This window comes from Lissotriton vulgaris, chromosome 7 (assembly GCF_964263255.1).
Source record: "Lissotriton vulgaris chromosome 7, aLisVul1.2, whole genome shotgun sequence".
Lineage (NCBI taxonomy): Eukaryota > Metazoa > Chordata > Amphibia > Caudata > Salamandridae > Lissotriton > Lissotriton vulgaris.
In genome coordinates, this window is record NC_141695.1 from 1046062 (window position 1) to 1072812 (window position 26751).

The window sequence follows — 26751 nt, forward strand, 5'->3', positions numbered from 1 at the left end:
GAATGTGATATTGGGGGAAGAACGGGAGAGAAGAGGGACCTTGTTTATTATGGAGAATCTACCCGATTTGAGGTGAACTCCGAGAAAGCGCCGCACGTTGTATTATACGAACGAGAGAATTAGTTGGGAGAGGGAGAGTAGAAAGAAGTTGGTAACTTATAGGGCACGTGGGGATCACGGATTATGAGGTGTGATGTCTCTGGTCTGAAAGAGTAAGCCTAATATTGAAGGTTTATTTATATATATTTTTTTGAAGTCACTGTTTGAATTTAGTTGAAATTAGTTAGTAAAATATCAAACATGTAAAATTAAGAGGAGTATGGAATATTAATGAATTTTTTGTAACTATTGATTCACAGTTACCCCTGACGAAGGGCTGATAATCTGCCCGAAATGCATTGGGTCTGAATAAAGAACTGCTGCTCGGAACTACTATTTGCTTTTTTTATCGTTTTCCGGAAGAGGCTTGGATGGGCACACGAGAGAATGAGAAGCTTTTAAAAATGCAACTTGTGAAAAACGTGGACTTGGATTAGACAAATAGATTTAAAAAGAAAGAAACAGAGATAAACTTTGGTAAAGATGGTGACAATCGGTTTTTGCAGAACATTACCTCGAAACGGTATATGGATGTAAATGGATCTAGTATCCTATATAGCAGTGCAACTGGGTGTGGAGCGCCATCACAGCGCTCCCCACAGCAACCAAAGATAACTTGTGGCAAAAAGACAACCCTTCTCTTCAAGAAGTTATCACTGCCTTGAGGATGCATGAGCATTCTAATACCTGTGCAGAGACTATTTGCAAGAATAGAGACTTACTCTTACTTTAGTCTGCGCTGCCCCCCCAGAGTGTCCGGCCGATTTTAGGGCTGGGATTCCAGGGACTCGGGTGGAGTGTTTACGGCGGCCATCTTGGGTGAGTCACCGGTATAAAATCAAGTAAGGGGCTGGAATCTCGATAACACTGCATTTACGCCTGAGGCTTGAGCCGGGCGTGTCTTTCTCTTAGCCTGATACTATTATTTTCTTGCTAGCACTTGTCCTGTGTGTCTGCTCCCCCCCAGCACAGCGCGCCGTTTTTTAATTGCGATGTTTGATATCTCACCGATTTGAGGGTGTAGATACCATTTTAGAAATTGTATTGGCACTATAGTAGTCCACTTACTTTAGTCATTTCTCAAAAAAGCTTTATTCGACATTTGTCATAAAAGCATTCACCTAACCCTAATACGATAAATACTACAGATAAAATACTTTCTAAAATACATATTAAACATTGATAGTCGAATAAAATACATATTAAAATACAAGGATTTTCAAAAATGCATATACAGTATTATTATAAAAAGAATAGCAATTCATATGGCGGGATGGTGGAATAGTAATAGACATAATTCATTTTGTTGTGATTGACATTAGCGAGCGAGTACGGATTGTCCATGCCCAAGCAAGGAATTTTGCTACAGCAACCACAAACGGAGTGGAACAATCGGATTCCAGTATCCTGAGGGCTACCGATTGGCTACGAGTGCCCATGTTTAGGCACACTGGCTTTAGCCATTTGCGCCTTGGACTCAAGTACAATGGGCAACAGAACAACAAATGGGAAATGTGCTCAGTTTGATCTTTGCAATGGTGGCAATGTTCATCCCATACTGGAGACCAGTGTTTCTTAAAAGTATTCACTGGTAATGTACCTATACGAAATTGGAAATATAATTTTCTATCATGCGGTCGTTCAATTACGTCCCAAAATAGTTCGCATGAGGGGTACATTTTTATATCCAAAAATCGAGTTGTTAGTTTTGATTTGGATCCATTACAAAACATTGTAAGGTACACCATTTCCCAATATAGTTCTTTCAACTTTGCTTTCGAGGGAAAACTAGCCGCGTCAGTAGTATCCCATAGATGTTCCAATTTCAGCTTTACAAGAAGTCCCCGTAGTTCCTTTAGCCATGGGATACAATGGAAACAATCGAACTTAACAACATCCGTCAGGGCTGCAGCATAGTGACTTAATTCAGGGGTCACCATCAGACGTCTCCAGTATAAAAGAGGGCGTAGCCTAGCTATGTCCTCTATATTTTTCCTGCCAAGATCCAATTTTAGAGGGGATATAGGTGTGCTTTGTGGGACCATTACAAGCCCTCGCAAAAAACTGTTTTCTGCACGTCCCAGTTCTCCCAAATTAGAAAACCCCCATAGTTCGGATCCATATAAACAGGCACCCAATACTTTCATGTTGTAAATTTCAAGTGCACAATTTACCGGCTTAGTTAGCGAGGCTCGATGTTTTGAAGCAATTGCGCCTGCTAGCTGTCTAAACTTCAATACTGTTGGATTAATATGCGATTTCCACTTCATATTTTCCTGTAGGATGATGCCTAAATAGGAAAAAGAGTCCACTTTTTCTAAGGGAATGCCTTTATATTTTATTACACCTTTGAAAGTGGACTGTTGGTTAAGGCACATGGATTTGGTTTTGGTAGTATTCAATTCAAGGCCCTTGCCATCACAAAATTCACCAAAGGCATCAACCACTTTTTGGAGACCACTCGGGGTGCGTGAAAGTAAGAGCGTGCCATCCGCGAACATCAGGACGGGGACGTGGGAGCCTGCTATGATTGGGCCGTCGCTAGGGGATTTCTGCAAATATTCGACAATACCATTGATATAAATTGAAAATAGTGTCGGTGCTAGAACGCACCCTTGCCTTACCCCACGCTCTATTGGAAAGGGCTCTGTTACTTCTCCTTGCTTGCCCCACCTGATTTTAGCAAAATGATTTTCATGGAGACGAACAAGGAGAGTAAGGAGTTCCTGACTTAGGCCTGCATCAGCCAGGGTCTGCCACAATTTTTCTCTGGGGACCAGGTCGAAAGCTGCTTTTAGGTCCACAAAAACTGCATACAATGTCCCCTTCTTTAATGTAGCGTTTCTCCAATATATGGTTAGGAAGTGTAAGACTTGGTCTACGCTACTAGTTAAGGGGCGAAACCCTGCCTGGTATTGTGACAGTATGTTCTTTTCATCGATCCATTGTTGCAGTTTATTCTGGACTAGGCGGCCCATCAGTTTTTGGGCAGTGTCAATGAGACTAATGGGTCTATAGTTTTTGGCCAGAGTTTTGTCGCCTTTTTTGAATATGGGGATAATTTCAGCTCCCTTCCATGAAGCAGGTACTTCCCCTCCCATTGCCACAGCATTGGCCAACATTGTAAAGTAACTACACCAGGAATTCCGGTCCGATAGAAATATATCAGCCGGAATTCCGTCCATGCCCGGCGCTTTTCCCCCCGCTACACAATCCAATACTTTACTAACATCCCTTTCATCAAATATTGGATTTTGGAAAAAAACATTTGGGGGGGGTTGGTCATGGATGAAGGCTGGGTTTCGGGCACACTGTAGTTGGAAAAACTCTATCCAATTATCTTTCGCAACATGGTTCAAAGGCTGGGCAGCTATCCCGCCCTTCTCCCATTTTACTGAGGCCCAGAAACGTTTTGAGTCCTTGGCAGCACAGGCCTCTTTTAGTTCATACCAACAATCCTCATCCCAGCGTTTCTTGGCCTGTTTTTGGGTCTGTCTATAATGGTTTCTGGCCATCCTAACTGTTGTTGCATTTCCATTTCTCAATTCCATACTTAGGTTATGCCGTGCTAACCTACAACTCTTGTCGTACCATCCTTGACTATTTTGGTCCTTTTTCTTTATGTTGGGAACTACCGTTTTAATGAAGACGCTTTGGATTTTACAGAAGAGCTTCTCATGGGCCTCCATCATGTAGGCTTTGAAGTTAAACTTCCCACAGTGGGACTTGATCTTGTTAACTTCATCAGCTACTAGTTGTTTAAGAACCTCCAATTTAGAAACATCTTCTAGTAACATACTCCACTTCAAATGCCGATGATTGTTTGAGCATACAACATCTTGCGTCACCATTTCATTTTTGCTGGAGGGCTCTATAACTTCATGATAGGAGTGAAGGGTCAGGCATAGGGGGTTATGATCACTTTCTAGTTTGTCTTTCACTACCATATCTACCAGTTTGCTCCAAACCCTTACATCCAATAATAGGTAGTCAATTCTGCTAGCTGCTCGGCCATTATCAAATGTATTTTTCCCTATTAAGTCAGAGGGTGAGCACCCGTTTACTGCTCTCAACCCTCTTGACAGACAAAGACTTTTTAGCTGAATTTGCACTGTGCTCCATTTCCTGATAGCAGGCACCTCCAGTTGGGGTATTCCCCATTTGGCATCCTCCTCTTCGGCCAGGATCCTATCCTCTTCACCCAAGGGTTCGAAGGTGGTATTAAAATCCCCGCCCACTATTACGTGTGGTATTGGTGATAACATTTCAATGTCCTGCTCTAAAGTTGTTATGACCTCTGAGGATTTACCACCACCAACTCCCCTGGCATAGACATTAAACAGGACAAGTTGTTGGCCATTTTCCCAACTAATATTAAGAGCTATGATGTCATTGGATGGTATGGACCTTTGTGTAATTGTACAATTCAATGTCTGACGTATCCAAATTAACAGGCCCCCAGAAGGACGACCCACTCGATTTCTAATTGCAGGCATATGGAAATTCAGATACCCCTGCCGAAAGGTTGGGGTCAGTGACCAAGTTTCTTGCAACATGATAATATCAAATTGATCAATGAAATCAACCCATTCCGGTGTATTTATCTTGTTTGCTATGCCGGCTATATTCCAAGAGACAAGGGACAATAATAATGTCTCTTGATGGTGTTGTATCTGGCCCTTCTCAGGTTCATTTGCAATTTCTTCATTTTCTACGATTACCATTTCTCCATCCCTCAATTTTGGATTCCTCTTTGTCACCTCTCTGGCTCTATTTGGACCCTCTATGTCTGTATTTAGTTCTTCAGGAGCGGGAGTTTGGGGTTCCCTAGAACCTGTTATCTGCTTGCCTGCTAAGTACTCATTCAAGTTTCCTGCCCTTCCATTCTTATGAGGCAACTGTCTTTTAGGACGGGCAGGTTCACAGCTTAGGAGTCAGTCGCATTCGTTTAGGTCGGATAGGGCAGAATAATGATTTTCCAAGTTTAGCCCCCACTCACATATGGGGCCGTCCCTAGACCTTCTATTTCCCACTACTGTCCACTTGGTTCTTAATATACTTGGTTTTGCTACAAGTCCTCTTCTACTATAAAAGAAATCCAACGTTAGTGGAATAATTTCCGCTGTTCTGTGCTGAGGAGGAAAAATATTACGCAAGACGTCTGGTAGTACTTCAGGGCCCTTAAAATTTAGAACCACACAATCCCCTTGGAATTTCTTGGTTTTAGTCCCTATCCACTTTACCCGTCTCGCTGTTAGCAAATCATCTGATAGCTTTTCTTTGCCCCAAGGAGATATATGCATATTATTACTCAACCATTGCAGTGCCTTATTTAATAGAGAATCTGGAGACTCAATCTGCCCTAGTTTAAGTGGTGGAACATTAGCAAGCACTAGGATCAATGGTGAGGCCTCTACAATTAATTCAACAGGGCTTATTTCTGTATTGGGATCGACGGTTGAAGTATTGCCTTGAATTTGTACAGGTTCTGTGGATGTTGTGGGGTTGTTGGGATTGTCACCAGGTCTGGAGCTAATTAGCTGAATTGGGGCTAATATACCTTCTGCACCCCCAATCGTGTTCCCCCCTGGTATATTTCCTGTAACTTGTTTTTCCTCAAGTTTATTTAATATTAGATTTGGAATTTCCCCCACACTGTCGTTTGTTTTTTTCAGGAGGGTCTCTAATTTATTGACTTTATTAGTAAGGTGGTCTATTTTTGATATAAGAGGTTTTATTAACCCAGATATCTTGGATTCCAACATACCCATGAGCTTACTTGATATCATGTCATCCCAACCTGTACTGTCATTCCCTTCCTCCCTTGTTCCCTCTACAGCCCTTCTATGTTTACTTCTGGGAGGGGTTGCTGGTTTGTTCTTACTGGACCGCAATCCATCTCTTTTAGGAGGAACCTTAGTGGTCCCTCTTTTTGCTCTTTGTGCGGGAACAGGAGTAGGAGGGGAAATACTCTCATTGTCTAGCTCTGCGCCGTTACAAGAAATATTTAACTCTTCCACAGATAATAAATCGGCAATAATATCTGATTGTGGTGCGATAGATGCCGTAGAAACATTTGTCACTGAACAATCATTAGTTTCCTCAATAAGTAGGTCAATAGCATTTGTATCATCACAGTCCGATTGGGTTACACCTAGTGTTTCAATTTGGGCACAAGGTGGAGAGTCCAAAAGTCCCAGCGAAGACCTCCGTTCGCTATTGATTTTAGCCACCACCTGGACTAAGTAATTGTTCATGGTGTTGGCAGGAGTGACGGGGGTTTTTTGTCTCGACATGTCAGCCAATCAAGCCCAGTACAATAAGCAGCTACGTTGACAAGAGATTTCAATTACAAGAGTAGTGAACAGACTTGCGTGGAGCACGAAAATATGTATGTCGCCTTACCACAATCACTATCGGGCGCAGGAGCCAAGAGGGATGGCCCAGTCCAGTCTTGCACAGTCTAGAACGGGCTAAAACGGGCCCGCCCTTGGCCCGGGCTTCGCCCGGCGTCCCGCGAGACGGGGGTGACTCGCTATTTCAGCGCCTCCTGGCGCGCAGATGACGCGGCGTGCGCCGCTTGGGATCCTGGGTATGGTAGTTTTTCCCCCTCGACCGCACTCCTCTCGGCTACCACCGTACTCCGAGATGGCAGGGGAGTCGGGCAGCGGGAGGCGGGAGAGCAAACACCGGTATCCAGATGGTTCCAGCAATTTAAACAGGCGTCAGGGCAGCAAGAGGTTTTTTGGTACAGAGGTTCCCCCCTCGACCGGGGTGACTCGCTATTTCAGCGCCTCCTGGCGCGCAGATGACGCGGCGTGCGCCGCTTGTGAATTTGGGTATGGTAGTTTTTCCCCCTCGACCGCACTCCTCTCGGCTACCACCGTACTCTGAGATGGCAGGGGAGTCGGGCAGCGGGAGGCGGGAGGGCAAACACCGGTATCCAGATGGTTCCAGCAATTTAAACAGGCGTCAGGGCAGCAAGAGGTTTTTTGGTACAGAGGTTCCTTACTTTAGTCTGCGCTGCCCCCTCAGAGTGTCCGGCCGATTTTAGGGCTGGGATTCCTAGGACTCGGGTGGAGTGTTTACAGCGGCCATCTTGGGTGAGTCACCGGTAAAAAATCAAACGGTCATGGCTCCGCGCAGCGGACGCGTTCAGCGAGCGCGCCGCATTCGCGCCGGAGTCAAGCCAGAGTCCAGCCTGTCTGCGCCCGTCCGCGACAGACCCGGACTTGGGGCGTGCCCTCTTAGCCCCCTGTTATTAACGGACACCACTGACCCGATAAGGTACTCTATTCAATACACCAAACAGGAGTTACTCTTACTACGCCCCAGGGGGTCAATTGGCTGCGCTCACAGCCTCCAAGCTGATTGTTTACCTGTAGCTTGTGATTTATGTGATCATACCTTCCAATCCATCGACAAGTACACTCAGGCTACATCTGAACCTAATATGTTACTATTAAACTGTAGGTCGTTGAAAAACACAAGCTTGAAATACACGACCTGCTAACCACAAATAAGCCTGATGTGGCCTTTTTAACCGAGACATGGTTGGATGAGGAATCATCTCCGGAAGTGCTTGAGGCCATTCCCCCAGGTTGCTGCCTTCTTCGGTTAGACCGGCACAAACAAAGAGGAGGAGGGATTGCCCTCATTCACAAGTCTAAAATGTACCTTAGCGAAAGCCAATGTACCCCATAGTGAAAGCGGCCTCTTCTCCATTAAATTAGGACCTAGAAATGTTGTCAATGGTTTATTGACATATCGCCCGCCGGGAGCAGCTGGACGTTTTGTTAGTCAGTTTGTTGACTTTATCACACAGCCAGCTCTCCGATATAAAAAGTTCGTCATTTTAGGCGACTTAAACCTCCATTTTGATGATAGGGAATGTAAGGAGGCACAAGAGGTGGCGACAGTTTTGGCTTCATTGGGGCTGAACCTACAATCTATCGCTCCCACACATTTACATGGACATCTCCTAGATCCCATCTTTGCCAACTGGGACGGTGTTATAGCCTTCCCTCCGGTTGGCATCATTTGGTCTGATCCCTTTGTCGTCCCGTTCTTGGTTGATAACACACTTATAGAAAACAAATTATTTAAACACCCCTCCCTGAAACGAAGAAATTGGAAAAAATTCAACCAAGAAGCCTTCAAACTTGCTCTTCAAAAAAATCCCGCCCCCCCCCCTCCCCCCCCCCCCCATAGCAACTCCCTCCTGGAGGCTTGGCAAAATTATGAAAGATGGCTGTCCACTGCTCTGGACGAAATTGCCCCCTGGACATCCAAGCTTCTGGCTAGGCAATCCAAGACCGCTCCTTGGTTTTCGGAAGAACTAAAACATGCCAGAGCAAGATGCAAAACGTTAGAACGGAGCTGGAGGAAATTCTACAGACCTGAGGACAAACTATTATATAAGTGTGAATTAAATAAATACTACAAACTAGTGAGATCGGAAAAAAGCTGCCACCTCAAAAGCAGAATTGACTTAGCAGACAATCCCACAAAAGAACTCTTTTCCATCTATAAGGAACTTACGCTCCCTACGAGGTTGGATGCTCAGGATACTTACTCGAAACAACTATGTGACTCCATCGCGGATTTCTTCGTAGACAAGATAGATAAAATCTATGCCACCTTTACGGAGGATGAGGCCAGTTCGAGTAAACCTGTAATGGCCAAGACCAGCAACACGGGGACTCCTGGTCTCACGTGCTTTTTTACTCCAGAGAGACAAGAGTTACTGAGCATCGCAAATAGTATACAATCTGGCTCCCCGAGCGATGTGTGTCCGCCGACCCGATGTAAAGGAGCCATGGAGACCACAATAATTGATCACATCAGCCTTATTGTATCACTCTCGTTTCAAGAATGCCCGGTACTAGATGCCTGGAAAACCGCTCAATTAATCCCCCTTAAAAAGGACAACATCCACATCTCCCAATTTCAAAACCTTCGCCCTATCTCACTCCTCCCTTTCTGCGCAAAGCTTGTGGAAAACGTAGTTAATAGACAGCTCATGAGCTATCTAAAAGAACATTCTCTCCTGCACCCCACTCAATCTGGGTTCAGAGCAGGGTACTCTACGGAGTCTGCCCTACTTTTTTCCACCGAAAGGCTAAGGCATATAGTGGATGATGGAGAGACAGCAGCGTTGGTACTTTTAGATCTCAGTGCAGCCTTCGACACCGTGCTGCACTCAACGCTGCTGTCTCGGCTGTTTGACATGGGAGTAAGGGGTCATGCCCTTGCGTGGCTGGAGTCCTTCCTGGCCAACAGGAATTTTCAGGTGCACTGTCCCTCCTTCAAGTCTTCTCTCAAGAAGGCGAGCCATGGGGTTCCTCAGGGCTCTAGTTTGAGCCCTACTCTATTTAATATCTACATGGAACCCCTGGCTCGCATAGTGGAGACTTATGGGGTGGGCATTGTCAGCTACGCTGATGATACCCAATTGATGTTCAAGCTCACGCCCGACCACAGAGAGGATGCCACTAATTTTTCCAGCTGTCTCTCTTCTGTGGCAGCTTGGATGAACAAGAACTGCCTTCGCCTTAATGGCGATAAAACCGAGCTGCTGGTGGTAGGAAAATCTTCTTCCGCATGGTCTCACATGTGGTGGCCTGCGGAATTAGGCAGCCTGCACTTCCTGCGGTCTCGGTACGTAACTTGGGCATAACACTTGATTCTACTCTCTCGTACATGCCTCATGTCAGCAAAGTCACGGCCAGATGTTTCAGTGTTTTCTTTCAAGTGTTTTCGTTGTGGTAATGCAGGACACTTGGCCAATTCTAAGGACTGTCCAGGGTGGAAAGCAACATATTCAATTTGTTAAAGAAAGGGTCACTTCTCCAGGTGTTGTACGTCCAACAGAAACCAAAAGAAAATAAGAGAAGTAGGCATAGCTTTTGATAAGAACACTACGCAATGCCTCTAGGTGTTCCCTCAGATGGGTGTTCCTTGCAGGGGAACCTTGTTTTGTTTTGCGGAGACCTCCCCAGGCTTTGTAAATACATGTTCTAAATGATCAGACATGTATTCATAACCTGCTCATCCTCACCGACAGAAGGGAGTTGGCGGCTGTAGTGTCAGCCCGGCCTTCAGTGCATTTGTAGAGGGCGGCATTTAATAGAAATGTGTATTTTTGGCCCTGAAGGACTGTAGAGGGGTTTCATTGGAAGGTGTGTGATTGAAGGAAGAGAAACTTTTAGGACCCCTCTTCAGAGATTTGAAGATGTTTGCTTATGAAGTTGTGCAGGGTTTATCTGCTGCTGGTGAAAAGGCTTCATATCAAATCTTGGGGACCCTCCTTTGGGGAAAATCGAGAAGAAAGGTGATCAGATCTTAACTTCTAGGAGGTCTGTGTCAGCAGAACCTATTGCCCTGAATTCTGGCAGGTTGGAATAAATGGCCGTATAGACTAAGACATGGCGTTGACCATAATCCTGCTTTCCAAGGTTAGACAGTGAAGAAACTTTGCTTCTGACACTGATTCAAAGGTCTGAGCCCATGTATGAAACACATAGCAGCATTTTGTACCAGTTGGAGACACGCCGTGTATTCTGTAGAGTGGCCAACAGAATCAAAGAGTTGAGGTGAATCCTCAATCAGATAAGGGTGTTATCATCTTGCACTCTTACCTTTTTTGTCAAGAAGTGCTAGGGTATGTCGCTAGTTTTGCCAGTAAAAAAGCACATTTTGGAGGCTTTGGCGACTTAAGTGTTTAAATCCAGGTTGAAATCTATATAGTGTTACAGCAAACAAATGATGGACGGAATGCTGACGATGCAAACATTCCCCCAATCAAAAGATCGGGGTTAAATCCATTGCTCTTTTGCCCACTACGCCACCCCAGTTTGGACCCAGCCATATGCAAATCAGTCTTGACCCTGTGCCCCATGGGAACAGTCCAGCCTGAACTGCCAAGCCGGGTCCTTCCTGAACCGGAAACAAGCATCCTAGGACCCGTGCTCTCCATGCCACTGGAATCAAGCTATCCAGGCTGATGAGGGCTGCAAGCCCGAAACCGGTCCTAGGATGCTTGTTTACAGTCCAGTGAGGAGCTGGCTTGGCAGTTCGGGCTGGACTGTTCCCATTGGGTGCAGGGTCAAGACTGATTTGCATATGGGTAGGTTACAACTGGAATGGCATTGTGAGCAAAAAAAAACATGTATTTAGGCTCATATTTCTGAACTGGGGTGAGTGTATGACATTGTTCTGAATTCTGTCCATCAACTGATCTTTTTGCCTTTGTCACCCCGAGTGGGACAGGTATGCCCAGACGTGCAGTCCCGTGCTCTCCATGCCACTGGAATCAAGCTATCCAGGCTGATGAGGGCTGAAAGCCCGAAACCGGTCCCAGGATGCTTGTTTCCAGTCCAAGGAGGACCTGGCCTGGTAGTTCGATCTGGACTGTTCCCATTGGGCACAGGGTCACCACTGATATGCATATGGCTGGGTCCAAACTGGGGCGATGCTGCTCCTCTGTGGCGATGCTGCTCCTCTGTGGCGACGCTGCTCCTCTGTGGCGACGCTGCTCCTCTGTGGCGACGCTGCTCCTCTGTGGCGACACTGCTCCTCTGCGGCGACGCTGCTCCTCTGTGGCGACACTGCTCCTCTGTGGCAATATTGCTAATCTATGGTGATGCTGCTGCAAGCTGTTCATTGTGTATCCTGGTACGACAGCCTGGCCTTTTGATGGGGTTAACAGGTTGTACATTGTGAAGTGGCGAAACCCCTGAAAATGTCTGGATGAACAGTGGGGACTTTAGTCTTTGGATGGTTTTGACTGCTTTGTCAAGACTAAATAAGCCAGCAAGGTAACTCAGGGAGTTGAGCACGTGCTGCAGGGATCCTGCTGTACTTTGCAGGACCCGGGGGAGAATCCCACAGCAGTAAGTTGGTGTCAGCAGTAGGACATTTTTAGTTAATTCCAAATACTTTACAAGGTCAATGAGTGAGCTCTTTCACTTAAACTGACCCAAGCCAGCGCCTAGTGCCAGGAGTCAGATTTTGACCTTAAAAAGTGGACCGGCCTCTGCTTCCTAAAATTGAACACCCTCACAACGGATACAGTAAAATGATGATAGCGCTTTGTGAACCAAAGCGGCGAGTGCTGTTGGGATGAGCTATAACATGGCGCGTTCCACTGGTGCGCGAGTGCTGACGCCTTTGGTGGCTTGTGTCTCCTCCTCTCTGCCCCACAGATCTGCCCCCTCATTTCACAGTCCCGGCAACTGGTGAAGCAAGGAGAGCTGCTGGAGCTGGAGTCGAGCACCCCCCTCAGCTTCAAGTGGAAGGTTATCACACGCCCAATCTACCTGCACCTGTTCAATGACTGCCTGCTGCTGTCCCGCCGGCGGGAGTGAGTATACACATGCATGCTGCCTAGGGTGATCTTAGGCTGCGCCACTTCCTGTCTGCCCATTTCCTTTCTGCGCCATTTCCTGCCTGCACTCCTCCCAATCTCTGCTGCTCTCTAAAGGTGTGCCTGCTCAATGACTGTCTGCTGCTGTCCATAAGGCAGGAGTGAGTATACACATGCATGCTGTCCTGGGTACTCTTAGACTGCCCCACTTCCTGTCTGCCCATTTCCTTTCTGTGCCACTTCCTGCTTTGACCACTTCCTGACTGTGCCACTTCCTGTCTGCCCATTTCCTTTCTGCGCCACTTCCTGTCTGCACCTCTTCTTGACTGTGCCACTTCATGTCTGCCTTCCTACCAACCTCTGCTGCTCTCTAAAGGTGCACCTGCTCAATGACTGTCTGCTGCTGTCCCACTGGAAGGAGTATGTGCGTACATGAGGCCAGAAGTACTCGTACACTTTCCTGCTTCCTGCCTGTACCACTTTGTTTCTGCACTATTGCCTGACTGCTCCACTTCCTGCCTTCTCCATTGCCTGACTGCTCAACTTCCTGTCTTCTCCATTGCCTGACTGCTCCACTTCCTGTCTTCTCCATTGCCTGACTGCTTCACTATCTGTATGCACCACTTCCTGTCTGCTCCACTTCCTGTCTTCACCATTGCCTTACTGCTCCCCTTTCTGTCTGCACCACTTTGTCTGCACCACTTTGTCTGCACCACTTTGTCTGCACCACTTCCTGTCTGCACCACTTCCTGTCTGCACCACTTCCTGTCTGCACCACTTCCTGTCTGCACCACTACCCGACTGCTCCACTACCTGTCTGCTCCACTACCTGTCTGCTCCACTACCTGTCTGCTCCACTACCTGTCTGCTCCACTACCTGTCTGCACCACTTCCTGTCTGCTCCATTACCTGACTGCGCCACTTCCTGTCTGCACCACTTCCTGTCTGCTCCACTTCGTCTTTATCATTGCCTGTCTGCCCCACTTCCTGTCTGATCCACTTCCTGTCTTCACCATTGCCTTACTGCTCCACTGCCTGTCTGCACCACTCGTCTGCTCCACTTCCTGTCTGCACGATTGCCTGACTGCTCCACTTCCTGTCTTTATCATTGCCTGACTGTTAGACGGACCGGGAGGGTCGGCCGAGGATAAGGGGAGAGGTCTCCGGGGAGAGCCGTCTCCAGCGATCGTACAGACAAGTAACTTCCCCCCCACAGACGGACACCACACAAGGTTAAAGTTCAACGAGACTTTATAGGCAATTCTTTAAGTTTACGATGGAATGGTACAAGGAGGTCTGGACTCAGGGGGTCCCCTCGATTCTGGTCTCCTGTTTGGGGAAAGGGTAGCGGGACAGTCTTGTTACCAAAAAGATGGAAATAGCTCTCAATCCTCGAGCTCGGCGTTCTAGATGATCGGGCCGCGGCGGAGCCAGCAGGTCCCGAGATGGACGAAGGAAACGACGGTCCGCGGCGGAGCCAGCAGGTCCCGATGAAGATGATGGTTACAAACGGTCCGCGGCCACGCCAGCAGGTCCCGACGACGATGAAGGATATGAAGGTTGCGAAGGTTGCGGCAGCGCCAGCAGGCAAGACGATGGTGCACGAGACAGAGCTACGGCAGCGCCAGTAGTCCGTCAAGGATGAGTTCTTCTCTGCGTCTCTCGACTCCAAGATACAACTGCCTTCCTGCTCTGGAGCTGCCCCAGTTATAGGGCTGGTGTTCTTTGATGTCCGGACCCTCGCACTTGGAGGTCGGGAGGTCCGGGATGAGGGAGTCCAGACACCCAGCAGGGGGTGGAGCCAGCGCCCGGGGAGGCGATGGGCGAGCGGCACTTGGCGGGGGAGAGCCATCGACACCTCTTTCTCCCATTGACTTGCCAAGTATCCCGCTCACCTCCTGGGTGGATGGTGGTGCCGGGATGTCTGAGGCCTGGCCAGGCCCAGGGTTGAGGTCGATCGGGGGCCAGGTGGCCTCGTGGTGGAGTGTCCAAGATGGCGCCCAGGATGGGCGCGCAGGCCGGCAGTGGATCGGGCCCACGAGGTCGACATGTTCGAGGGCAGGGGTCCCTGAGGGGACGGAGGACGTGTAATGGTGGTGTGTGGTACTTGCGTGACCGGGCTCGGGCCTGGTCGGGCCGGGGGAGAGCGGCCCTTCATGTGGCCTGTCCAACATGCGTCCCCCCCAGCTGAAGGCGGGGAGAGTTACCCATCCTCTTGGGGACTCTCCTCGTCGAGGCGGAAGAACCGGGACAGGCCATCCGCGTTGGCGTGATCTGGCCCAGGCCGGTGTTCAACTGTGAAGTCCATCCCTTGAAGGGAGATGGACCAACGTAGTAACTTCGGGTTTTCCCCCCGCATCTGCATCAGCCACTGCAGGGGTCGGTGGTCGGTCTGCACCCGAAAGTGTGTTCCAAAGAGGTAGGGCCGGAGCTTCTTGAGGGCCCATACCACGGCGAAGGCCTCCCTCTCGATGGTGCTCCAGCGTTGTTCTCGTGGTAGGAGTCGCCTGCTGATGAAGGCCACTGGCTGATCAAGGCCTTCGGTGTTCACTTGAGACAGGACTGCCCCAATGCCATGGTCGGAGGCATCCGTCTGGACGACGAACTCCCGGCTGTAGTCGGGGGCCTGGAGCACAGGGGCAGAACACATGGCGGCTTTCAATTGTTCGAAGGCTGTTTGACACTCTGGGGTCCAGTTGACTTTCTTGGGTTGATTTTTTGACGTGAGTTCTGTGAGGGGCCCCACTATAGTACCATAGTCTTTCACGAACCTTCGGTAATAGCCCGTGAGGCCTAGGAAGGCTCGTACCTCGGTCTGGGTGATGGGGGGCTGCCAGGACTGGATGGCGGCAATTTTGAGCTGCAGAGGGGCCACCAGGCCGCTTCCCACCTGGTGCCCGAGGTAGGTTACAGACCCTTGACCAATTTGACATTTGCTGGCCTTGATCGTGAGGCCAGCTCGCTGAAGGGCTTGTAGCACTGCTCGGAGGTGGGGGAGGTGCTCGGACCAATGGTGGCTGTATACAGCGATGTCGTCTAGGTAGGCGGCGCTGAACCCTTCGAGCCCCGCCAGGACCTGATTGACGAGCCGCTGAAATGTTGCTGGGGCATTCTTCATGCCGAAGGGCATGACCTTGAAATGGGAGTCCTCTTCAGCCCCATTGTCTGTGGCCATCAGGAGGCTGAGTTCTGAACGCACAAAGTGGGGTTTCAGTCTGTTAGCGTGGAGGACCCGGAGGGGGTTCCGGGAAGATTCCATGTCGATGAGATAGGTGGCAGGACCCTTGCACTCGACTCCTTTGAAGGGCCCTGTCCATTTGTCTTGCAGGGCGCAGGATTCGGTGGGGGACATCACCCATACCTGTTGCCCAGGTTCAAATTCGATGGAGGAGGCATTCCTGTCATACCACTTTTTCATGTCCTCTTGACTGGCCTCTAGGTTGGTTTTTGCCAGCTCTCTGAACCGCCGGGTCTGGTTGCGGAGGGTTAGGAGGTACCGGAAGACATCTGGTGGGTTCTTTAGAGGGGGCATCTCCCAGCCTTCCTTGACTAGGCTGAGCGGCCCCCGCACTGGGTGTCCATATAGCAGTTCAAACGGGCTGAAGCCCAGGGACTTCTGGGGAACCTCTCGATATGCGAAGAGGAGGCACGGCAGCAGCACGTCCCACTGGCGACGGAGGGGCTCTTCCAACCCCCCGATCATCACTTTGAGCGTGCGGTTGAACCGCTCAACGAGTCCGTTTCCTTGAGGGTGATAGGGGGTCGTGAATCGGTAGGTAACCCCGCACTGTTGCCAGAGGGACTTCATATATTTAGAAATAAAGTTCGTGCCTCTGTCGCTGACGACTTCTCGGGGGAAGCCCACACGGGAGAAGATCCCCATTAGAGCCCGGCCGACTACCGGGGCTGTCACAGTTCGCAGGGGAACAGCCTCGGGGTAGCGGGTGGCGTGGTCCACTAGCACCAGGATGAATCGATGGCCTTGTTTTGTGCGCGGGTCCAGGGGTCCCACAATGTCTATCCCGACCCTCTCGAACGGGGTGGTGACCACGGGGAAAGGTTGCAGGGGGGCTTTTAGTTTGCGGCCGCTCTTTCCACTGGCTTGGCACGTGGGGCAAGATCGGCAATGCTGGTGTACATCGTTCCTCATTTTGGGCCAGAAGAAGTGGGTCACCAGACGACTGTAGGTTTTATCTTGACCCAGGTGTCCCGCCAGGGGGACATCGTGGGCTAGGTTTAGCAGAAAGTCTCTAAAACGTAGGGGCACCACTAGTACCCGGCTGGCCCCCAGCTCCGCGATTATTTGCTCACTGTACAGCAGATCATTGTCCCAGTAGACCCAGTGAGTTCCGGAGGTATCCCCTGCGCTTTGGGCGAGCGCTTGTTGGCGGAGTCCCTCGAGGGAGGGACAGGTCTTCTGTTCTTGGCGAAATTGTTCTTGCGTGGGCCCCCCCTCTTGAGGCCACTGGTCGAGGTTAGCGAGGTCTGGAGGTTGAGCTGGTTCTGGGGGGACGTCACGGTCGTTGGTTTCGGCTGGGGCGACCGGAGGCGGTGGCGCCGGCCATTCGGGTTCCTCTGGGCGGGGGTTGGCACGGGCGGCCATGGACCGGGTGGTGACGCACGCCCAGTCCGGGACGCCTAACATCCCCAGGTGTTCTCTTCGTTCTACGGCTGCCCACGGAGAGCTTTCAAGGTCATTCCCCAGGAGGCAGTCTACGGGGGCATCGTCTCGGACCGTTACCTTCAACATGCCGGAGACCCCTCCCCATTCGAAGGGGACGCAGGCCATCCGACACAGACTTTCCGAGTTATCGGCTGAACGTACAGGGCAGAGAATGTTTGGTAGATATTGTTCTGGGGTCACCAGGTGACAGCGGACGGCTGTTACACTGGCCCCTGTGTCACGAAGGGCTTCGGCCCGGCGTCCATTGATGCTCACCCATTGGCTGTACTTCTGGGTGTTAGCGGGTAGGGGGACCCGCGGGACCATGTCTCTCCCCCCTAAGCAGGCTAGAGCCATGGCGGCTGGCTCCCATTCTTGGTGTTCCTGTTCATATTCCTCTTGTTCCTCTGAGATCTGTTCTTCCCCCAGAGCAGCCGCGGCTACTTGGCGGGGTCTTGGGCTCTGGTACTGGGGGCAGCTTGGGTCGTTTGCATAGTGGCCGACTCGTTGGCATCGATGGCACGTAACATTGGCTCGGTATCCCGGTCGCGCCGGGGTGCTGCCCCGGTTGGCCGGGGGGGTGGTGCTGGTAGCGGGGGCGACCGGAGCGTTGTCTCTTCCGCGTCCTTGGCCTCCCCCTCCTCCTCGGGGACGGTGCTGACCATTGTTGCTCCGGTTCTGTTCGTAGGACCCATTTCGGCCCACTCTGGTGATTTCCCACCGGTCAGCTTCGGCTGCGAGCTGCCGGGGATCCGTTAACTTGCTGTCTAGGAGGTGCTGGCGGAGTTCAATGAAGCAATTGTTCGACAGATGCTCCCATACCATAAGATTGAACAGTTGTTCGTAGGTTGTGACTTTGCTTCCTTTGATCCAGCCCTCGAAGGCTCGGCTGAAGTAGTTTACATAGTCCACCCAAGTTGTACCCGGGATGCGGGTGCAGTCTCGGAACCTCTGACGGTACATCTCGGGTGTGAGGCCATAGCGGGTGAGGAGTGCAGCTTTCATATGGTCATAGGAGGTCATCTGGTGGTCCGGGAGTTGCAGCAGGGCGTCGCGGCCCTCATTGAGGAATCTCCCCCATAGACCGGCTCCCCAATCGCTTCTATCGATCCGGTGTGCAGTCATAGCGAATTCATAGGCCTTAAACCATTGCTGGATGTCGTCCTCTCGGAAGTATTCTCGAACGACATCCTTGGGGATGTGTACCTTTTTCTCTGTTGCCCCTGGGGCGTGGGGTTGCTCGGACCCCCCTACTTCTTTATTCTGCTTGCGTAGGTCGATCTCAGCTAGTTTCCGCTCATGTTCATATGCCAATTTCTTTTCCTCGAGCTCCCTTTGCCTCTGTTTCTCCTCTCTTTCTTCTCGGAGACGCAGGTGCTCTAAGTTGATTTTTTGTTCGGCCAACTTAAGTTCAACGTCCATTTTGAGCCGGGCCATTTCCAGCTCGTGTAGTCGGGTTTTTTCTCGTTCCTGGATCTCGTCTTGCGAGAGACCCGTTCTTCGCTCTTCAGGGGCCGTGGTGGTTTTTGCTGCGATGCTTTGATCGGGGGTTCCGGCAGCCCCGGTTTCTGCCCAAGATTCTAGGGCATGCTTAAAATCGTCTTTGGTACTTAGTCCGGTGGTAGCGATACCTAGTTCGATGCAGAACTGCTTTAGTTCACGATGGCTGTACTCGTCCAATTTCTCCATCTGGAATTTCTCGGTTGATCCGCTTTCTTTAGTTGTCATCGTGATTTCGCTGTGGGGTGAGCTACTCTCTGTACGGTTATGCGGTGATTCGGATCGCGCCGCTGGCCACCAATGTTAGACGGACCGGGAGGGTCGGCCGAGGATAAGGGGAGAGGTCTCCGGGGAGAGCCGTCTCCAGCGATCGTACAGACAAGTAACTTCCCCCCCACAGACGGACACCACACAAGGTTAAAGTTCAACGAGACTTTATAGGCAATTCTTTAAGTTTACGATGGAATGGTACAAGGAGGTCTGGACTCAGGGGTCCCCTCGATTCTGGTCTCCTGTTTGGGGAAAGGGTAGCGGGACAGTCTTGTTACCAAAAAGATGGAAATAGCTCTCAATCCTCGAGCTCGGCGTTCTAGATGATCGGGCCGCGGCGGAGCCAGCAGGTCCCGAGATGGACGAAGGAAACGACGGTCCGCGGCGGAGCCAGCAGGTCCCGATGAAGATGATGGTTACAAACGGTCCGCGGCCACGCCAGCAGGTCCCGACGACGATGAAGGATATGAAGGTTGCGAAGGTTGCGGCAGCGCCAGCAGGCAAGACGATGGTGCACGAGACAGAGCTACGGCAGCGCCAGTAGTCCGTCAAGGATGAGTTCTTCTCTGCGTCTCTCGACTCCAAGATACAACTGCCTTCCTGCTCTGGAGCTGCCCCAGTTATAGGGCTGGTGTTCTTTGATGTCCGGACCCTCGCACTTGGAGGTCGGGAGGTCCGGGATGAGGGAGTCCAGACACCCAGCAGGGGGGTGGAGCCAGCGCCCGGGGAGGCGATGGGCGAGCGGCACTTGGCGGGGGAGAGCCATCGACACCTCTTTCTCCCATTGACTTGCCAAGTATCCCGCTCACCTCCTGGGTGGATGGTGGTGCCGGGATGTCTGAGGCCTGGCCAGGCCCAGGGTTGAGGTCGATCGGGGGACAGGCGGCCTCGTGGTGGAGTGTCCAAGATGGCGCCCAGGATGGGCGCGCAGGCCGGCAGTGGATCGGGCCCACGAGGTCGACATGTTCGAGGGCAGGGGTCCCTGAGGGGACGGAGGACGTGTAAGGGTGGTGTGTGGTACTTGCGTGACCGGGCTCGGGCCTGGTCGGGCCGGGGGAGAGCGGCCCTTCATGTGGCCTGTCCAACACTGACTGTGCCACTTCCTGTTTGCACCACTTCCTGTCTGGTCCACTTCCAGTCTTTATCATTGCCTGACTGCACCACTTTCTGACTGCTCCACTACCTGTCTGCGCCACTTCCTATCCGCTCCACTTCCTGTCTTCACCATTGCCTTACTGCTCCACTTCCTGTCTGCTCCACTTCCTGTCTGCTCCACTTCCTGTCTGCTCCAGTTCCTGTCTGCTCCACTTTCTGTCTGCTCCACTTTCTGTCTGCACCACGTCCTGTCTGCACCACGTCCTGTCTGCACCACGTCCTGTCTGCACCACGTCCTGTCTGCACCACGTCCTGTCTGCACCACGTCCTGTCTGCACCACGTCCTGTCTGCACCACGTCCTGTCTGCACCACGTCCTGTCTGCACCACGTCCTGTCTGCACCACGTCCTGTCTGCACCACGTCCTGTCTGCACCACGTCCTGTCTGCACCACGTCCTGTCTGCACCACGTCCTGTCTGCACCACGTCCTGTCTGCACCACGTCCTGTCTGCACCACTTCCTGTCTTCACCGTTGCCTGACTGCGCCACTTCCTGTCTTTATCATTGCCTGACAGCGCCACTTCCTGACTGCTCCAGTACCTAACTGCTCCACTACCCGACTGCTCCACTTCCTGTCTGCTCCACTACATGTCTGCACCACTTCCTGTCTGCTCCATTACCTGACTGCGCCACTTCCTGTCTGCACCACTTCCTGTCTGCTCCACTTCGTCTTTAACATTGCCTGTCTGCCCCACTTCCTGTCTGCTCAACTTCCTGTCTTCACCATTGCCTTACTGCTCCACTTCCTGTCTGCTCCACTTCCTGTCTGCTCCACTTCCTGTCTGCTCCACTTCCTGTCTGCTCCACTTCCTGTCTGCTCCACTTCATGTCTGCTCCACTTCATGTCTGCACCATGTCCTGTCTGCACCATGTCCTGTCTGCACCATGTCCTGTCTGCACCATGTCCTGTCTGCACCATGTCCTGTCTGCACCACGTCCTGTCTGCACCACGTCCTGTCTGCACCACGTCCTGTCTGCACCACGTCCTGTCTGCACCACGTCCTGTCTGCACCACGTCCTGTCTGCACCACGTCCTGTCTGCACCATGTCCTGTCTGCACCATGTCCTGTCTGCACCACGTCCTGTCTGCACCACGTCCTGTCTGCACCACGTCCTGTCTGCACCACGTCCTGTCTGCACCACGTCCTGTCTGCACCACTTCCTGTCTGCACCACTTCCTGTCTTCACCGTTGCCTGACTGCGCCACTTCCTGTCTTTATCATTGCCTGACGGCGCCACTTCCTGACTGCTCCAGTACCTAACTGCTCCACTACCCGACTGCTCCACTACCTGTCTGCTCCACTACCTGTCTGCACCACTTCCTGTCTGCACCACTTCCTGTCTGCTCCATTACCTGACTGCGCCACTTCCTGTCTGCTCCACTTCGTCTTTATCATTGCCTGTCTGCCCCACTTCCTGTCTGCCCCACTTCCTGTCTGCTCCACTTCCTGTCTTCACCATTGCCTTACTGCTCCACTGCCTGTCTGCACCACTCGTCTGCTCCACTTCCTGTCTGCAAGATTGCCTGACTGCTCCACTTCCTGTCTTTATCATTGCCTGACTGTGCCACTTCCTGTTTGCACCACTGCCTGTCTTCACCACTGCCTGTCTGCACCACTGCCTGTCTGCACCACTTCCTGTCTGCACCACTTCCTGTCTGCACCACTTCCTGTCTTCACCGTTGCCTGACTGCGCCACTTCCTGTCTTTTTCATTGCCTGACGGCGCCACTTCCTGACTGCTCCACTACCTGACTGCTCCAGTACCTTACTGCTCCAGTACCTTACTGCTCCAGTACCTTACTGCTCCAGTACCTTACTGCTCCACGTCCTGTCTGCACCACGTCCTGTCTGCACCACGTCCTGTCTGCACCACGTCCTGTCTGCACCACGTCCTGTCTGCACCACGTCCTGTCTGCACCACGTCCTGTCTGCACCACTTCCTGTCTTCACCGTTGCCTGACTGCGCCACTTCCTGACTGCTTCAGTACCTAACTGCTCCACTACCCGACTGCTCCACTACCCGACTGCTCCACTACCCGACTGCTCCACTACCTGTCTGCACCACTTCCTGTCTGCTCCATTACCTGACTGCGCCACTTCCTGTCTGCACCACTTCCTGTCTGCTCCACTTCGTCTTTATCATTGCCTGTCTGCTCCACTGCCTGTCTGCACCACTCGTCTGCTCCACTTCCTCACTGCACGATTGCCTGACTGCTCCACTTCCTGTCTTTATCATTGCCTGACTGTGCCACTTCCTGTTTGCACCACTTCCTGTCTGGTCCACTTCCTGTCTTTATGATTGCCTGACTCCACCACTTTCTGACTGCTCCACTACCTGTCTGCGCCACTTCCTATCCGCTCCACTTCCTGTCTTCACCATTGCCTTACTGCTTCACTTCCTGTCTGCTCTACTTCCTGTCTGCACCACTTCCTGTCTGCACCGCTTTCTGTCTGCACCGCTTCCTGTCTGCACCGCTTCCTGTCTGCACCGCTTCCTGTCTGCACCGCTTCCTGTCTGCACCGCTTCCTGTCTGCACCACGTCCTGTCTGCACCACGTCCTGTCTGCACCACGTCCTGTCTGCACCACGTCCTGTCTGCACCACGTCCTGTCTGCACCACGTCCTGTCTGCACCACGTCCTGTCTGCACCACGTCCTGTCTTCACCACGTCCTGTCTGCAACACGTCCTGTCTGCACCACGTCCTGTCTGCAACACGTCCTGTCTGCAACACGTCCTGTCTGCACCACGTCCTGTCTGCACCACGTCCTGTCTGCACCACGTCCTGTCTGCACCACGTCCTGTCTGCAACACGTCCTGTCTGCACCACTTCCTGTCTGCACCATTGCCTTACTGCTCTGCTGCCTGTCTGCACCACTCGTCTGCTCCACTTCCTGTCTGCATGATTGCCTGACTGCTCCACTTCCTGTCTTTATCATTGCCTGACTGTGCCACTTCCTGTTTGCACCACTTCCTGTCTGCTCCACTTCCTGTCTTTATCATTGCCTGACTGCACCACTTTCTGACTGCTCCACTACCTGTCTGCGCGACTTCCTATCCGCTCCACTTCCTGTCTTCACCATTGCCTTACTGCTCCACTACCTGTCTGCGCCACTCCCTATCCGCTCCACTTCCTGTCTTCACCATTGCCTTACTGCTCCACTTCCTGTCTGCTCTACTTTCTGTCTGCACCACTTCCTGTCTGCACCACTTCCTGTCTGCACCACTTCCTGTCTGCACCACGTCCTGTCTGCACCACGTCCTGTCTGCGCCACTCCCTATCCGCTCCACTTCCTGTCTTCACCATTGCCTTACTGCTCTACTTCCTGTCTGCTCTACTTTCTGTCTGCACCACTTCCTGTCTGCACCACTTCCTGTCTGCACCACGTCCTGTCTGCACCACGTCCTGTCTGCACCACGTCCTGTCTGCACCACGTCCTGTCTGCACCACGTCCTGTCTGCACCACGTCCTGTCTGCACCACGTCCTGTCTGCACCACGTCCTGTCTGCACCACGTCCTGTCTGCACCACGTCCTGTCTGCACCACGTCCTGTCTGCACCACGTCCTGTCTGCACCACGTCCTGTCTGCACCACGTCCTGTCTGCACCACTTCCTGTCTTCACAGTTGCCTGACTGCGCCACTTCCTGTCTTTATCATTGCCTGACGGCGCCACTTCCTGACTGCTCCAGTACCTAACTGCTCCACTACCCGACTGCTCCACTACCCGACTGCTCCACTTCCTGTCTGCACCACTTCCTGTCTGCACCACTTCCTGTCTGCGCCATTACCTGACTGCGCCACTTCCTGTTTGCACCACTTCCTGTCTGCTCCACTTCTTCTTTATCACTTCCTGTCTGCACCACTTCCTGTCTGCTCCACTTCCTGTCTTCACCATTACCTTACTGCTCCACTGCCTGTCTGCACCACTCGTCTGCTCCACTTCCTGTCTGCACAATTGCCTGACTGCTCCACTTCCTGTCTTTATCATAGCCTGACTGTGCCACTTCCTGTTTGCACCACTTCCTGTCTGCTCCACTTCCTGTCTTTATCATTGCCTGACTGCACCACTTTCTGACTGCTCCACTTCCTGTCTGCCCATTTCCTTTCTGTGCCACTTCCTGTCTGCACCTCTTCTTGACTGTGCCACTTCATGTCTGCATTCCTACCAACCTCTGCTGCTCTCTAAAGGTGCACCTGCTCAATGACTGTCTGCTGCTGTCCCACTGGAAGGAGTATGTGCGTACATGAGGCCAGAAGTACTCATACACTTTCCTGCTTCCTGCCTGTACCACTTCGTTTCTGCACTATTGCCTGACTGCTCCACTTCCTGCCTTCTCCATTGCCTAACTGCTCAACTTCCTGTCTTCTCCATTGCCTGACTGCTCCACTTCCTGCCTTCTCCATTGCCTAACTGCTCAACTTCCTGTCTTCTCCATTGCCTGACTGCTCCACTTCCTGTCTTCTCCATTGCCTGACTGCTCCACTATCTGTATGCACCACTTCCTGTCTGCTCCACTTCCTGTCTTCACCATTGCCTTACTGCTCCACTTTCTGTCTCCACCACTTTCTGTCTCCACCACTTTCTGTCTCCACCGCTTTGTCTGCACCACTTGCTGTCTGCACCACTTCCTGTCTGCACCATTGCCTTACTGCACCACTTCCTGTCTGCACCACTTCCTGTCTGCACCACTTCCTGTCTGCACCACTTCCTGTCTTCACCGTTGCCTGACTGCGCCACTTCCTGTCTTCACCTGTGCCTGACTTCTCCACTTCCTGTCTTTATCATTGCCTGACTGCGCCACTTCCTGTCTTTATCATTACTTGACGGCACCACTTCCTGACTACTCCAGTACCCGACTGCTCCACTAACCGACTGCTCCACTACCCGACTGCTCCACTACCTGTCTGCTCCACTACCTGTCTGCAACACTTCCTGTCTGCTCCATTACCTGACTGCTCCATTACCTGACTGCGCCACTTCCTGTCTGCACGATTGCCTGACTGCTCCACTTCCTGTCTTTATCATTGCATGACTGTGCCACTTCCTGTTTGCTCCACTTCCTGTCTGCTCCACTTCCTGTCTTTATCATTGCCTGACTGCTCCACTTCCTGTCACCGCCACTTCCTATCTGCTCCACTTCCTGTCTTCACCATTGCCTTACTGCTCCACTTCCTGTCTGCTCTACTTCCTGTCTGCACCACTTCCTGTCTGCTCCACTTCCTGTCTTTATCATTGCCTGACTTTGCCACTTCCTGTCTGCTCTACTTCCTTTCTTCACCATTGCCTCACTTCCTGACTGCTCCAGTACCTAACTGCTCCACTACCCGACTGCTCCACTTCCTGTCTGCACCACTTCCTGTCTGCACCACTTCCTGTCTGCACCACTTCCTGTCTGCGCCATTACCTGACTGCGCCACTTCCTGTTTGCACCACTTCCTGTCAGCTCCACTTCTTCTTTATCACTTCCTGTCTGCACCACTTCCTGTCTGCGCCATTACCTGACTGCGCCACTACCTGTCTGCACCACTTCCTGTCTGCTCCACTTCGTCTTTATCATTGCCTGTCTGCCCCACTTCCTGTCTGCTCCACTTCCTGTCTTCACCATTACCTTACTGCTCCACTGCCTGTCTGCACCACTCGTCTGCTCCACTTCCTGTCTGCACAATTGCCTGACTGCTCCACTTCCTGTCTTTATCATAGCCTGACTGTGCCACTTCCTGTTTGCACCACTTCCTGTCTGCTCCACTTCCTGTTTTTATCATTGCCTTACTGCACCACTTTCTGACTGCTCCACTTCCTGTCTGCCCATTTCCTTTCTGTGCCACTTCCTGTCTGCACCTCTTCTTGACTGTGCCACTTCATGGCTGCATTCCTACCAACCTCTGCTGCTCTCTAAAGGTGCACCTGCTCAATGACTGTCTGCTGCTGTCCCACTTGAAGGAGTATGTGCGTACATGAGGCCAGAAGTACTCATACACTTTCCTGCTTCCTGCCTGTACCACTTCGTTTCTGCACTATTGCCTGACTGCTCCACTTCCTGCCTTCTCCATTGCCTAACTGCTCAACTTCCTGTCTTCTCCATTGCCTGACTGCTCCACTTCCTGTCTTCTCCATTGCCTGACTGCTCCACTATCTGTATGCACCACTTCCTGTCTGCTCCACTTCCTGTCTTCACCATTGCCTTACTGCTCCACTTTCTGTCTCCACCACTTTCTGTCTCCACCACTTCCTGTCTGCACCACTTCCTGTCTGCACCACTTCCTGTCTTTATCGTTGCCTGACTGCGCCACTTCCTGTCTTCACCTGTGCCTGACTTCTCCACTTCCTGTCTTTATCATTGCCTGACTGCGCCACTTCCTGTCTTTATCATTACTTGACGGCACCACTTCCTGACTGCTCCAGTACCCGACTGTTCCACTACCCGACTGCTCCACTACCCGACTGCTCCACTACCTGTCTGCTCCACTGCCTGCCTGCAACACTTCCTGTCTGCTCCATTACCTGACTGCTCCATTACCTGACTGCGCCACTTCCTGTCTGCACGATTGCCTGACTGCTCCACTTCCTGTCTTTATCATTGCATGACTGTGCCACTTCCTGTTTTCTCCACTTCCTGTCTGCTCCACTTCCTGTCTTTATCATTGCCTGACTGCCCCACTTTCTGACTGCTCCACTTCCTGTCACCGCCACTTCCT

At 51.7% G+C, this 26751-nt stretch overlaps 1 protein-coding gene across 1 annotated transcript in view; it reads left to right on the forward strand.

Annotated features, from left to right (window-relative positions):
• The window catches only part of LOC147700475 (uncharacterized), a 466495-nt gene that overhangs the window by 340944 nt on the left and 98800 nt on the right, over positions 1-26751 (forward strand). The window contains exon 11 of the mRNA XM_086929643.1: positions 12306-12463. Within this exon, the coding sequence (XP_086785769.1) occupies positions 12306-12463 (158 nt within the window). The remainder of the gene's footprint in view (positions 1-12305; positions 12464-26751) is intronic.